Source organism: Sesamum indicum, linkage group LG7 (assembly GCF_026168435.1).
Source record: "Sesamum indicum cultivar Baizhima isolate 11 linkage group LG7, ASM2616843v1, whole genome shotgun sequence".
NCBI classification, from domain to species: Eukaryota; Viridiplantae; Streptophyta; class Magnoliopsida; order Lamiales; family Pedaliaceae; genus Sesamum; species Sesamum indicum.
In genome coordinates this window covers 9189141-9205127 of record NC_142663.1, presented here as the reverse complement: position 1 = coordinate 9205127, position 15987 = coordinate 9189141, and the positions used below count along the sequence as shown (strand labels likewise).

The following is a 15987-nucleotide window of genomic DNA, read 5'->3' as shown; positions in this document are numbered from 1 at the left end:
ATAATTAGAAGAGGGCGTTGTGGATCAAGGATTGGATCTGGACAACATATAACGCATTGGGGCAGATATCGGGGACAAGTTCTTGATCGTCTGTTGGGGCTTATGGCATCATACAAACCAAGTTTCATGGAGGGAAGTGTGAGGTAGCATCAGAATTAGGCCACCACAGCAGCTGTGAGAGGTTGAGGAAGTTTGCTGTGGATGGACAGAATCGTGCGTATTCACATATGTGTTTTGACTAATAAAATGTAACCGTTTACCTCAAAAAAAACAAAAAGAAAAATACAAAACCTGTTACGTCCGCGGGATAGAAACGGGCGCACAACATTACAAAAGATTCGTCCAACCCCACAAACAACTCTGCAACTGGAAATCCGCATGGCGTCTCTAAATCATTCCGCATACCTCCTCCGAGGCTCTGCTGACTCTCCCCTTCTACGCCCCACCTATACAAAAACTCCTGCTAGATTTTTCTATCATCCACCTATACAACAACTGCCTCGTTCCTCTCCTCTCCGATCTTTCTCTGACATGTCCTCGCAAACCCCTGCCCCTGCGGTTTCAACTGTTACTATTTCCTACACTGAACTAAAGGTCAGTGCACCGCTTTCCGTATTTTCTTTCATTAGATAATCTATTGATTCGCTTTTGTAGTTTGCAAGAGATTATTTATACTGGTGCTTCGTTTGTAATGGCTTTGGTTGATGATAGGATCCAAGTGCTGACATCTCGGAGAAAATAGAGCTGGGGTTTGGCCCCAATGGGCTCGGAATTCTGTCCATATCAGATGTATGGAACAATTTCCCCTCATGTATATCTAAACTTTATCAAGTTGTTATAATCTGATAAATTTATTTTTCTACAATGATAGTTGTGATCATTCTATTTTCGGAGTCGTACTATCGGTCACCTATGCTACTTAGGAGCCTCTTCGAAAGATGAATTTCTTTTCATGCTATACCATCAATGATTTTTATGGTGGGTTTCTCATGCAACAAGGTTGAAGTAAAGAGCTTCCCCCATGTTAAATACAAATGGGTCAGTTATAATGAAGGGATGTGAAGAAGTGTTTACAAAATTCCATTAAAAGTCAAAAACATCCTGTCATACACAAGAGATACTCTACAATCTATTTGCAGAACAATGATGTTAAATCCCTGTAATTAATACTTGCAAGTTGATTACGAAATCATTCCAAATGTTCATTTTATTACTCACTGTTTGCCTCCAACCATGGGGCATAAACGTCGAGAATGTAGTTGAGAGTATACTTTCTTATGCATTTATCATATATATTCATTTATCATATGAGTCCTTCATTCAGATTGTTGGTGTCTCTCGACTAGCTCTTTCTGAGTCTTTATGGATTATATGCGACCTTCTCAGAGGTTCTTGGTGTTTCTGAAATTAGCCTTTGCTTAATTTCAAGGGTCTTACATATGGCATCGGACAAGTCATAGGTGTCTCCTTGGTCAAGTTCTGCTCAAGCTTGAGAAGGTTATGAATGTCCTTTGGAGAGTTGTCAATGTTTCCTACTAGATTTCTCTTAGGCTCGAGGGATTTAATATGACCTTTGCAGATGTCATTGGTGTTGATGGGCTATCTTAAGCTCGAGGGAGGAACATGTTACCTTTTGGGAGGTTGTTGGTGGGTCTGAGGCAACTTAACTTGGAGAGAGTTATCATAACTTTTCCAGAGGTCATAGGTGTCTTTGGGCTAAGTTTTGCATAATATCACAAAAGGAGGTTGCAATGACCTTTCTGGAGATCTTGAGTGTTTTCGGGACTAGCATGTGCTTAACCTCAAGGGAATCACATATGACCTTTTGGCCTTTCGGGGGAGTCATTTTGATCCATTGCCTCGATATTGACTATAACCTCTACGAACCTGTTTACTACTCCTTTGGTCAACTATGACTTTTTGACTTAAAAGGATCATGCATATCTGGGTGATCTTTGGGGCCAACCACAACTTCATTGACTTAAAAGGAATGACGTACAACTTTGCACTTTGCGGATATTTTGTATGTATTAAGCACTTTTTCTAGAAATTCCTGGGCTCCAGGCTAATCTATATAGATATGTCATGAGTAATTGATGGTGCAATAAGTTCATGCAATGAGTGGACTTAATCTTATTCAATGTACTTTTGTATTTTGTTCGGAAACAACGAGGTGCATTATAGTTGCAACATGAGCTAATTATTTGAAAACAAGGATAAGGGTAGGAGTCCACTCTTTCCTTTATCACATGTTGGTTTTTTCTTTCAATTGTTGGATTTTCTCTTGTTCCTTCTCCATTATACTAGCCTGACAAGCGGCGGGAATTCAGCAATCATCCTCAATTTTTAAGTAAGTTTTCCCCAAAAAATGCTAAAACAATGTGGTGAGTTTAAATAGTTGGAGGAATTCATTTTGAGAATGATAATAACAATACATTTGCACAACTCAATGTAAAGGATAATGTTATAGTATTTTGAAGAACAAACAGACTGCCTCCCCATTTTACATTCAAATGAGGGGACTTTTATAGTGAAGAGGGGAGGCTTCTATATTGAAGACATGGAGGAGCTTATAAAATTCCAATGAAAAATCAAAAAAGATCCTTGTACTAAGGTATATATTTGTACTGCAACAACACTCCTTGAGCAATGGAGTGATGTTCAGTCTATGTAACTAATACGTAGTTAATTACGAAATTACTCAGAAGATGAATTTATTTCCATTGTCCTGAAATGATGTGGAGTACACTTGCCCATTTTGGAACTAGATGACTTTTGGTGCGAGTTAGTGAATGCTTGATTGGAGCTTGAAAACACGTTTATCTTGAGGCTTAGGGTTTTCATATTGCTCCAGTCCTTGCCTATATTTAAGGAGACGAAACTAAAGTTTGTTAGTATTATGTCACCAACAAGGGGTTGGAGAAGGGCACATGGCCTCGTTCTCACAAATAGGACCACATGGTTTGGTGTCAACTGGCAGATTGTGGACAGCTTAGGTCCTTGTGTGAGGTATTTTTGCTTTGGTTAGAGCCATACAGTTGTGTTCTGACAAGAGAGAAGGGAGACTGGGGCTTGTTTGTATATCTGTTCCTTTGTCTCGACTTGATGTGGGACAACGATATCGTACTGAATATCATTAGTTTTTTAGCACATTTTGTACCTTCCAGTCCATGGATCCACTCAAGTGTTGGTCGTCTTTTCTATCCTAGATGGTGTGTGGATAAGTTATTAGTATACACTAATAAAATTGACATCAAACTTGCAGCTTGAGGTATCTACCGTGTATTTAATTGCATCTTGCAATAAAAAATACCTTTCAGACTTGTAACTGAATAATCAACCTCGAAGTTTTTGAATTAGAAGAATATTATGTCTTCAGCTAATCCTAAATTGGGTTGGTAATACTAGTTATGAGCTTATGATACTTGTTGTATTTACTCAAAGTAGTCCTAAACAAGCTCATTTTCATAAAACAAAGACTTCTTGTGGAAAACACAACCTCCTAAAATTATAAAATTAACTTCTCACTAGTTACTTATAGAATCGACGTATATATAAATTATTTAATGCTCATTGAATTTCATCAGAAGCTATAACTTCTTCTAAGAATTCGACAAGGGTGATTCTGGATTAGCTAGAATTCTAGTGATATTTCTGGTGACCACCATAAAGCAAATTCCCAAGGGAGATATGTCTTGACACACATTTAACAATTGATATTTTTCCATTGCTTTAAGTATAACATGTTCTTTTTTAGATTTCATCCTTCTCATCCTGTAAGATTCTAGGGAACTACCTGTGCTTACTTTGGTACTATCTTCATTTCCGAAATCAGACAGGATTTATGACTGATACGAATGTCCTTAGAAATTGGAACTGCTATGTCATTAATTTCAACCAGTTCTGTTATTCTTTTCCTCTGTCATCCTTCTGTATTTGGGATTTTTGCTTGCCCCCAGCAAGCCTGCTTTCCCCACAAATTATTTCAATATTTAGCTGCTGGTTCTTCTGGATTTTTTTGTGGATAGAGTTTCTGCTGTAACACAAGGCCCATGATAAAATATATCTGGACCTTATTTATTGTCAAGCCTCAGTATTCTTAAAAGAATCATGGCCATTAATGGGGTCCTTTTGTTGTATCATCATGCTGCTTGTCCATTAGTAAAGAATACTTCTGTATGCACCTTCCATCACTTAATAATTAAACTGCAATGCCTCAAGTTTAATGTACTCCTCATCCACAGACAAATGACCCACTTTATATATTCCTTTGCAAGGAACTAAGCGCTCTGATCATCTTTTCTGCTTGATTTCATGTCCGAAATCATCATTTCAATTGGAATTTGAAGAAGAATCTCATCTTGCTGAATGCTAGAAAATAGTGACCTAGAAGTCCTTTAGCAAACAAGTAGCCTTGATTTACCCCTCCTACGGAGGAGAACTCCTGTGCTATTTTCTATTTACTGACTGTTACAATTTGAAAAAATTAAGAGATCATAAATATAACAAAACAATATGCTTTTGTGGTATTCTGATTAAATAGTAGCTATGGCACTGTCTATGGATGCCAATGGAATTTTATTGGTTTAGGGTTGAGGTTCTACGACAAAATTGTTGAGACTATCTTAACCTCCTGTCACTAGAGTAATTTTATTGTATATATAGGCATCTTACCTAGAATCTCAGGGGATCAAATTAGAACCAAAAACAGCGTCAAATGTATCTTCAAAAATTGACTTTGAAGAGTATTACATGATGTCACATGAACTCCATGAAATCTTATGTCTTGTTGGTTAAGTTCACTAGGAAATTAGTTTAGTCACACTAAAATTGGAGAAACCAAGGACTTAACATGAAGAAACCCATTTCTGAAGACCTAATGATTGGTGCTGATTTGTGTGTGTAAGGATATTCATTCGGTTCTAGCTTGGGGCGAAGTTTTCTGTACCTAATATGTGGACTTCCCCCATATCTTTCAGTGGCATGTGTATCTTTTGGTTGTTCGGTTGTGCTAAATTGGTAGGTGTATCAGAGAGCTTTAGCATTTTTTTCACCTTAACATGTATCAACTCGTCTTTTCAGTAATTAGTATGTCAGATTTCCTTGGAGCTTTGTTGATCGTGGCTACTGTAATTTAATGTTTTCATGTATTTTTTTTTTTGTTAAAATACTTGCTTTCTTAAGAATGTAATAATTGCATCAGGTTCTGCTTATATAGGTTCCAGGGTATCCTTCATTGCGACAACATCTTCTACATCTTGCACCTAGGTACGAACCTAATGAGCCACTACCATTATGCTACTACATGATATCCACCAATATAAGCCTTGAATTTCTTTAATTTTCTACGCATTCAGATTAAGAAGACCTTTTTTTGCCTCTCAATTACTTTAGTCACTTTTCAAACCAGATTAGCTAGTCTTCCAGAAGAGGTAAAGTGCGAACTAGAAGACCCTAATAGTAGGTAAGTCAATCATTTATTCATTAACCCGCCTATCACTCTTTGCTAGTTGGTCGCTAGTTCATTTATTCACACTGAAGTTTAGTGCTAAATTCCTGATTCTATATATCTGCCTTGCAATTGCATGTTTCGCCTGGGTTTCAACCTTTTGAAATGTTGTTTAGTCTGAATTATGGGGAGTACATGCAGGTACAACATTGGATGGAGTCATGGAAAAGAAAAGCTTGAGTCTGGAAAACCAGGTAATTCCTGGTCCCTTGGTAATAAAGATAAAAGGAACAAGCATTCCCTCTGTCCTGTAACCATCCAAATATCTGTTCTAGTTTCAAGATTTATTTTGCGTTTATCTTACATTTACTTTTAGCAGTCTTTAACCTATGCAACTTGCTTCCTTTCGAACAGATCTGCTGAAAGGCTCTTTCTACGCAAATCCAATACTTGACATCCCTACAACTGAAATATCACTTGTTAAACGGTACTAACAGCTACTAGCACGTCTATGAGCATTAAGCGGAGATCTCATGACCATTACATATTCTGATAGTTCAATGGATTGACATAAGATGTTCATTATGCAGATTTTACTACCTCCACATCCCTCAGGCCTTCTGTGGGCTTATTTGTACCCATATGGACTTTTTTGAAGTGAAAAGTCAAAGATCAATCAATTTGATACCTAATATGTACCTCTTTAAATTTCAATGACTTGAATATGTATGGCATAACTTAACTAACTTTAACATGGAAATAGACGAACTGAAACAAACAACAATGTGTGCTTTTATTGTTGAATTACTTGGGAATTATTTGGGCATATGATATGATAGACAAACTCTTTGTGCTCAGTGACACATTTAATTTGCTTCATTACACATGGAAAGAAAAGGTCTTTTTGACTATTCTTTTTATGTTTAGAAAGTTCATCCAGAGATTTGTTGCAATGAAGTAGCAGTTATTACTAGTAAAGCTACGATTCACTTTTCCCTTATGAAGGTGCACCAATAAGCACTGTTGTCACCACTCTGAGATATTTTTGCCGATCCTTGCTGATTAGGTATCCATCCTACTGTGGACCAAATATGTGGCCTCGTCATGCTTTGCCAGAACTTGAGCCGGGTATGCACCCTTAGGCCTTAACTGTTTTTTGAAAGTCTGATAAAACTTTTGTTATAGTTTCTGGATAAAAAGTCCCTTTAGGTTAGTGTGCTTTATCTTGTACCCCCAAAACCCCCAACAAAATGTCTGTTAGGCAACCTTGAAAAACTTTTTCAGCTAATCTGGTCTTTTAGTTTGTATATTGCATAGTGATGTAGACTTAGCCAATGAATATCAATGTGTACACAAATTACTTAAAGCAAAATTAGCAAAAATAGACCTCAATTCAGTTGGAGAGAAACATTTCCTCTCTCTCTGCATATAATCTCTCAGCTGCCAGTCATTTACTGTAAAATGGAGCAAAAGTTTTTATTTCTAATACCTATCACATGCTATTACACATTTCCATGTTCTGCCATTAATCGTTTCTTTATTCTTGTCTATGCATCAGTTGGTTTTAAGTCTTCTCCAGTTAAACTCCATTGTATCAGTTTACTTTATCTCCTAAAATTTTTGTGTCTATGACCACAGGGATCTTGTCATAACAATTACAGACTTAGTCAGTCATTAGGTTTTTCTTTCATTATTACATCCTGGATATACATGACTTTTCTTTTCCTCCTCCACTTCATTGTACAGCTTTTAAAGCTCTTGGAAAGTTGATTCTGGATGTTGGGTTGCTTTTGGCACGTCACTGTGATCGCTATGGTAAGTTCTTGTTTGAGGATTGAGATTTCATTGGTATCTTTAAATTGAATTCATCACTGTCAATTATATTTCATTTAACCAATCATCCAATTTTAATTGGTTATGTATACAGAGAACTGCATGACATATTTAAGTGGTCATGTTATATGTAATCTTAAATCCATTGGTGTAATGTTGATACCAAAGCAGAGTGGCTCCAGTAAATCTTGCTCAATTTTACAGTTCCTAGCTTATGATCTAGATTGACATCTATATTACTATACACAAAAAAAGAAGATGCTAGACATTTAATTTTCTTTATCTAAGAAGACAGTCATCCTTAAGCATCTTTTCTGATAGAAGTGTGGACTGTGGACTCTGTTTGCATTCTTAATGTTGGGAGGAAGGTGCAACTTATCCTTGATAGGCACCCATATCTGACGTTGATTCCATATCCTGCATCAAATAGACCTAATATAATCTGGGAGGCATCCAACTGGACTTAATAGTTGTAGAAAAAATCTTTGATAAGTTTGCTTAATATCTTTATTTATAAGATAGCCTCCTTTATTTATAAGAAGGGATGCCTTTTACTTTTTGGTCTTTTACAAGTTTCAGTGTTTCATTTATCATATCTAATTTGTTACTTTTTATTTGTACTTATGTAGCATCAAATGGGTCCAAATTGCACAAGGATGGAAGTCTACAACAAATACTTCTTCGATCTCGATGTCATAAAGGCCGTCTACTTTATTATTTTCCTTCTCTTTACTGGTACTTCACTTCTGTTCAACTTTTTTCATGAAGCATTTAGCCTTTTCAGTTTGGATGTTGCTGTTCCTCTGTTTTTATAAATCACTTAAATCTCTGCCTACTATAGCAATCCAGATACCTCCTATTAGCTGCAAGCTTTAGGCAGAAAACTTCTATCATTTTGTTTGTCAATCCTTAGAAGGATAAAGAAATTGAGCAATAGAATACTTGCTCACCATAGCTAAAGATGCCGACTAATGTCCTTCAGGAAATTGGCTCGTTACAAGAAGAATTCACACAAGTAGTTGGACTAGTTATGTGCAAATTAACATATGCAGACACGGAGCTTATAAGGGGTTTTGGGTTATATATAAATCTTTTTATTGGTAATGGCTTCATAAATTGGCACTTTGGTTATACACATCACGTAAAATAAGTGGTATGTGTGTGTAACTATGGTGTGAGTGTTTCAGTCCCAATCTTGTGTCTTTGTATATGCCTATGTATGCATACATATAAGCAGGTGTGCAATTGGTTCAAATCCATCCATTCTTAACTTGTCACCAACCTGTAAGCCTTGGGTAGCTTCTCCCTTTCAATTGGCTTAACAATTTAGTGAGTTGGTTTATGCTTGATTGCAGGGGTTCTTTCAAGTAGCTAATACTAGATATTTCAGAAGACAATTTTTTTCTCATCATGTACTTCAAGGGTAAAATGGTAAAGTAGAGCTGGTTACTTCTTTCTAATATTGCAGAGGCTGTCCCATATCAGCATAGGAGAAAATTATGAAAGAGTAGAAGAATATCCAATGCATGTTAATGCCTTGATAGAAGGGAATTTGCTTGAAATTAAAAGGTGTTCTATATAAACATTGAACAATTTCTTTGGACAAGTTATAAGTGGCATCTGAAGGGACCAAAATCTGGATACTGGTTTCCTCCTCAATTCTGTTAAGAGTATATGGACATGTCACGTGTAAATATTCTCTGTTTAGTGTACATTTTGTGTTAGAAATGAAAATGCATTTCCCTTAAACTAATTAGTCTTTTTTCCCTTAATGTTGTCACTCCCCCTGCTGACCATCTGGTTTCAGCATTACTTTTTGCTTGAATTTAGTATTATTTTGCAAAAGAGAAAAGAACCCTGGTTTAATGTTCCCCCATAGTCAAATTACCACGATATGACTTTCCATGCAGTATTTCCACTGAAGATGATGAAACTGTGTCATCATGGTGTGGATGGCATACAGATCATGGTTCTCTCACAGGTCAGCAATTTTTAGATCTTGAATTGCAGGAATGAAATGACTATCTAGTTAGAACAAACACATGCTTCCTAGATAAATATGCATTGTGGTAAAAGGAAGAATGATATAAACTTGGGCATAAAGAAAAATGCTAAATTTGGTGCACACTATCCATGGTACTTGACCTAGCTTCTAACTTGTATTTGACGCCCAAATTATGCAAAATCAACTTTGAAGATAACCTTTTCAGTAAATCACTCTGATGCAAGTGAAGATTAACGGAATGAAGTTATTTAATCAAATTGCTACTAATTTAAGTTCTCGAAAAGTAAGATTCACTTGTTAAATGTTAATGGAACCCTTATTTCGAGGATAAACTACATGCCCTGTCAGTTCCGAGTTAGGAGCCTATCTTGGGAATTTCATATCCCTTCTTTTTTCTTGCCTTATAGATAAATGAAACAGTCAACTTTTCCTTACCATCATGATTCCTTTCCTTTCTGGTTAATCCTTTGAAACTTGAATTATGTAACCGGTGTGTTGGATCTTTCTGGAATGCACTTGACTTGCTTCTTCATTATATCCTTTGGTGTACCACTTAAAAGATATTATGTAGAAGACTGATGCTTTTCATGTTGCCATTTCTCATCCTAGAAGTACTTTATTTGAATTAAGTTATTTTATAGCCAATGTCATTCCAAAGCATCTAAAATTGCTGTTGACTTCCCTTCTTACCTCTGCCTGCCTTATGTTCTTTTCTCTTTGGTCTTTCCAACCTTCACTTGAAATCCTTATGAAGAATACAGATGCATTGAAGGCATGTAAAATGACAAGTGGCAGTGGACTTGCTAAGATACAATCTCAAGCATTAAATAAGTTCCCATCTCCATGAACTTGCCTTCTTCCACATGTTAAGTCACATTCTTATCATTAGATTGAGTGACTTTTGAGAGATGTTTAAATCTGCTTGAATGTAGCAATATGACAATTATCTTTATGTAAGCTGCTACCTTCAAATTAATCTTTTCAAGTGACTTATATTTCTTATTAGCAGTCGGCTTAGCTTAAGACAAAACAAAGGGTGATCAAACACATTAATTACCTCCAAGAGATACTTTATATGATTTGTGTTGATATTCATGTTGAGGATGTTGGGTTTGTATGCGACAGATGTGTTGTAGTGGAAATTTAAAAAGTTCTAACTTACAATTGATTTTAATTTCTTTAAATGCAAAAGTAAAAAAATTCACACATCCTGTTGCCAGTTCTGAACGATCATCCTTTTGACGTGCTCATGATTACTGGAGTGACAACCTTCATTTATAGTTCTCTGTCTTTCTTTTTCCAAGTTAGGAGCTGTAGCACATAACTATTGTTGATATAAGAAATTAATATTGACCTGCTTTCTGCTTGCTGTTACAAGTACTATTCTGCTATTCATTATAAAATCCAATCCTCTACATCAGACAATCATGCACAGCATGCTGTTTTAGATAAAGTTGATGAGAAGCAAGTTTGAAGTTGACCTATACTTTGAGAAACCATTTACTGATTGAAATGGTTCTTATTTGGCCTAACTAGTTCTTCAGTGAAGATATAATAAAATAATAGCGGTGAAAACAGATGAAAAGCAGAATTTCATTTTTATGAGTATGTCATTGAATCTTGAATCTGAAAAATGAATGAAGTTGAATTTTCATTACTTCTAGCTATCAGAATGATTACAATACCTAGAACCTGTTTTTTATAGAAGCATATGCAAACTATGTGATCATAGTTATTTACATACTCCATCAGCTGCAAAAAGGACCAAATGTTCTTGGTACAAGTTCGGTGCATCTCTCTTTGGTTTGTTAGGCTAGTTAAGTCTTATGGTTACCAGATATTATATACTCTAAATGTTTTTCTTTTCTTGCTGTCTTTTGACGGCTTTGTGATTATTGCTGCTTGAATATAATATACAGGTCTTACATGCGGCATGTTTACGAGAGATGCTGTGGAATTACCTTGCCCCGACAGCGCTGCTGGCCTCTATGTAAAAACGCGTTCAGGTCAAATAGTAAAAGTACATATCCTTCTGCTGATGATCATAGTACTTTTCAGGTCAAATATTCTAGGGGCATATTCTTTTACTGACGATCATAGTACTTAAAGGGTTTATTGGTGTTTCTTACTAAAAACATTCATTAATTAATTATTCTTCAAGTGAAATTATAGTGAAATGTAAATCTCACATTGGGTATGAAATGGCAAATTAGGGAAATACGACATGATGTGATTCAGGAAGAACCAGGTTGAATGGTTTAGACCTTCGACTTCCAAGCTGTTATCTACGGATCAAATCGAGAAAATCATTTTTGAATTGCTACAGTTATAGCTGCCATTTAGTCCAACGTGTATCTCCTCTACTTCCCAAATATTGGTGATCTACAGATTTCGTGATGGGAAGTTGTGGATTTACTGCGAATTCTGTGATTTTGCTCAAACTGGGGTGAACTATTTGCCCTGTTTATGTTGAGGAAGCAGAAGTTATGGATTAACAGTATTCTAAAGTTCTACATTCAGGTTATAATCATTTCATCTGGGGACAAAGCTTAATGTTTGACCTTCCTTTTATTTAGGTTTTGACAGCAGTTGCAAGCGCCAGGCTATCGGAGATACACCAAATGGGCATGGAGAAGATACTTAAAGTTCTTTAAGATGTTAGCTTAATTAACCTTAACTCAAGAAAGATGTCAGAAAGAACCCTTGGAATTTCATATTAACCAAAAGTGAAATAAAAAAAGAGGTAGCAAACATAGGTACAGAATTTTCAGGCCAGGATGATGGTCCTCTTAGATGCCGTAGGAGCCTCATATTTTTGTCACTAGTACAACCATCAAATGCGCACTGAAATCAGTGGTGAAATACAACTACAAAATAACTTCAAGACACTCGAGTCTCGAGTAGACCATGGCAGATGTGCCGCCATTTTGGATCCCCCTTACCCTCTATTTTCTGTTTCTCCTTCTTTCCGTTGTTTTCTAATATACGAGCAATCTACAGATTCAGTAATAAATACTGCAAAAGGAATTGGTGGATTCTGGTGGAGAGATGCATGGTCTGTCCATGTGAAAATTTTAACATAATAAAATAGAATTTCGTGATGCTATATTGTAAATTACATCACATATAACTATATAAGTATGCAAGAACAGTTTGCCAATAAATTTTACATGATTATGTTAAGAAATATGTTGATGGGTTTGCATTTAAGGACTCTGTTCTGTTATTCAATTTGTAGTTAAGCTGCTGTTTTTTATTAGATGATACTGGTTATATATATATATATATCATGTTTTAAGGTATATTTTCTAGCTCAGTCATCTGTGTACTTCTGTTGCTATAGGTGGTGTATGGAGAAGATGAAATAGCATATCAAATAGGTGAAACAACAGAGATATTGTCAAGAGGTCAGCTTTGTGCAACACCACATTGCGTTCGGGTATTTTGGCTATTTAATCTCTTCTTTTCCTTTTTCTTTTTTTTTTTCCATGATACCATGGTGGAACATTAGGCATTATGCTGGTGGTCTGTGAGATGTTTATATAGCCTTGAATTTTCTTGCTTTTTCAAATTTTGTCCTCTTTTTATGTAATTGCCTTGTTGCAGCATTTGGGTGTAAAACTAAGGTGCATTTTTGCTATTAATTCTTTCTAGTCACTTAGCAAAGTTTAGTTAGTGTTTCTTAACCTGGTTGGCATTTCTGATTCATTTATAATTCATTTTATAACTTTACTTAATTAGATTTTAGCTTCCACACAAGTTAACATAGTGAAAAGTATCCAATGACCAAGGCTACCAATATTGAAATCTGAAGGTAAAGAGAACATAAATATTTTCCTGGTCATACTTGATAAATAGCAGTTGTTGAATATCTCCAATGTGTAAATCATTTTATAATTTACAAGCTCTAAACCTTAGATATTGCTCTCCTAGTATGATACCTGTTAGATGTCCTCCTTTTTGTACTCTGGTCCATTTCTGTACCACAGACTTCTCTTTTGGTCTTTTTGGTGTTAAACATCAATCCATATGGTTATCTCGATATTGGAGTCAACATCACTCTGTTGAACAGGCAAGCAGCTGCACTGTATCTTAATACTATTTGCAGCTTAATGCTGGCCTGCATTCTCCTCAGTGCCAAGAGACTATAATCATATTGGAAATACAAAATATGTAAGATGTTGTTGTGATAGTTCTGAGGTTATTTTTGGTAATATGTTTACAAGAACCATAATATGAACGTTTTGGTTTCATTTGGAAAAATACTAGGCAATTTTATGTTTCGTGCAACAATTTAATTATTAAGTGCTAATAAGGTACATAGTTGTTAATAGTTTTCCTAGCATAAGTTCCCAAAATATTAACTTTTTCCAAGTAAAATAAAAATAGAAAGTGTTATGCAACAAAGGATGATTGTTGCAAGTTAACAGAAAGCAGTTTCACCCCCCCCCCCCCCCTCCACCCACCCATGGAAAAATGATTAAGGATGACTGAGCAAAGTTTTTCAACTACAGAATTTCTTGTATTCTGTTTTATTCCCTACTCATCCAGTTATTATTTTCTTTGATATACTAAAGTTCCTTGATTTGACCCTCTGTTAACCATGCATAACTGCATGATTTATTGGTGAATATAGGCACCAAAGGGAGAGGCGGCATTTGGTGTTGAACGTTCAACATTTGCATTATTTATGCAGCCTGACTGGTATGCTGATTAACCAGTTGTTCTATATTCTAGCTGTTCAATCTTAACTTGTCTAGTTCACTAAAAGTTCTCTTTATAAATTTTCTATTGAACTTTGTGATCTAGCCTTATTTCAAGATACTAAATAGTCCAAGAATATGCAGTCACGATCAGTAGCTGTAGCCTGAAACTAGTAGGTGTACTTATTATTACTTCTTGATTATATGGTTAATAGAGTTTGTTTGGTTAGACGAAAAGGGAGTGTATTAGAAAAGTGGATGTATAAGAAAAAGTTTGGTGTTTGGTTAGGGAGAATAGTTGTAGGCCAAGTAAAATTGGATGTGTATGAAACCCCTCCGAAATCCGTTTTTGATTCCATCCGAAATTGAACGGAAAAGTGAAAATATAAAACCAAAAAGACACAAAAAGTACATAATCTATTTTTATTTACTCGATAACTCATATGAATAACCAAATCACCTCAAAACTACTATGCCAGTGATCATTTGTAGCAATTTTTATTTTATTTAAACCGAATAGTTTAGGATAAATGCACAATACTGGTAAATATTCTTATTAATAAAAAATATTTTTGTACTTGTTTGATAAATATTTTTACTAATAATTTTTTTATTAAATTATTTTAGTATAACACTAACTTTTTTATTTTCTAATTAAAATAAAGAGAAAGGGTTAATCAATAAAATTACAAAAAATAATATTTTATTCTCAATCTATTTTTCTTGTACCAAACAAGGCAAAGTATTTGAAAATTTACTCTACTTCTAGTCATACCAAACAATTCGAAAGAAAACTATTATTCTTTTCCTTTCCCTCCTTGTTTTACTTTTCTTTTCTCTCACTTAAACCAAACAAACCCTTGGATCCAATAGCATGAAAATGAGCTCATTGGCTTGAAACTTTTTATTTTCATATGGTAGCATGTAACTGCATCAAGAAATCGTGATTTCTTATGTTCATAGCATCTAATTATAATTGTTATGCGCCTCCTCAGATGAAGTATATTGATCCATGATTTTTGTGTTTAGGGATGAAAAGCTTATTTTTCCAGAGTCAATGAACATCCATGAGGTGAGTCCTCTTGAGTTCTATTAGTACCGATAAACCTGTGATACTGTATTACTAAATGCTTTACTGCTTACTTCCAAGATCTCCATAAGTTACATTAGCAAGCAAAACAGACTAGGCTAATAAGCAGTCTAAAACCTCACACATTTAAATATTTAAGTAGCCACATTTGTGGGGTATCTGATTCTAGCAAGAGGATGATTATGAAATTTAGTAATGAGAAAAGGAAATTAACTGATAGTTCCATTCTATTTTACCATGCAGTCGCAGAACTTCTGTCTACTTTTAGATTTACTGTATGTTGGTGATTTCTTACAGTTTAGCACGCCTAATGGGTCTATATCTTTTGGAGATTATACGGAAAAGGTGCTGGACAAGTATTATGATCTTGAAGCATAAAACGTAGTCAGTTAAAATGTACATATAAAGGAAATTATTGATTTTTCCCCCCTTCTTTTTCGTTTTCCTACTCAGATGTAATCACTATTTTTCATTGTTAATTTATTAGTAACTATCCAAGTCTTGGATCCAGCTGATGCTGATGGATTATCATCAAAGTGGTTTCCATTTTCAAATTATTTGATGAGATATTTTGCTGTCTTATATGCTTGTTTTTATCATACCTTAAGTGATGCAAGGCAGAAATTTCATTCCTCTACTTAATGTAAGAAGTTCTCTTTTATTTTACATTTTCCTGAAAACATTTTCTAACTGTTTTGCTGATAGCAAAACAAACCTTCAATAAGATACAGCTAAGATTAGCAATTAGTTGAAGTTAATTATCATAATAATTAATAGGATTAGTTAAACCCTCCTTGTTATTATGTTTCCCAGCCCTTCCCTCTTGTTTTGAGAATTGCAAAGACTTATGTGTAGTTTACATCATCTTACCTCATTTTTAGCTATAGAATGTCATAACTTAACCATA

At 35.1% G+C, this 15987-nt stretch overlaps 1 protein-coding gene across 2 annotated transcripts; it reads left to right on the top strand.

Moving 5' to 3' along the window:
- On the top strand, positions 1-15662 carry LOC105166442 (2-oxoglutarate (2OG) and Fe(II)-dependent oxygenase superfamily protein). 2 transcript variants are annotated; one of them, XR_002287382.2, is made up of 15 exons: positions 1-594; positions 712-789; positions 5219-5268; positions 5411-5464; positions 5651-5703; positions 5864-5936; positions 6516-6577; positions 7196-7264; positions 7912-8017; positions 9193-9263; positions 11207-11307; positions 12631-12694; positions 13924-13991; positions 15020-15062; positions 15378-15662. XR_002287382.2 is itself a non-coding variant. In XM_011085792.3 (15 exons), exons 1-15 carry the CDS (start codon positions 379-381, stop codon positions 15456-15458), a joined length of 1221 nt encoding a protein of 406 aa, XP_011084094.1. In that variant the 5' UTR covers positions 9-378; the 3' UTR covers positions 15459-15662. The 2 variants fall into 2 exon arrangements, 1 of the variants encoding a protein (XP_011084094.1); XM_011085792.3 differs by having other exon boundaries at positions 9-594; positions 12631-12726.
- Positions 15663-15987: the final 325 nt, after the last annotated feature.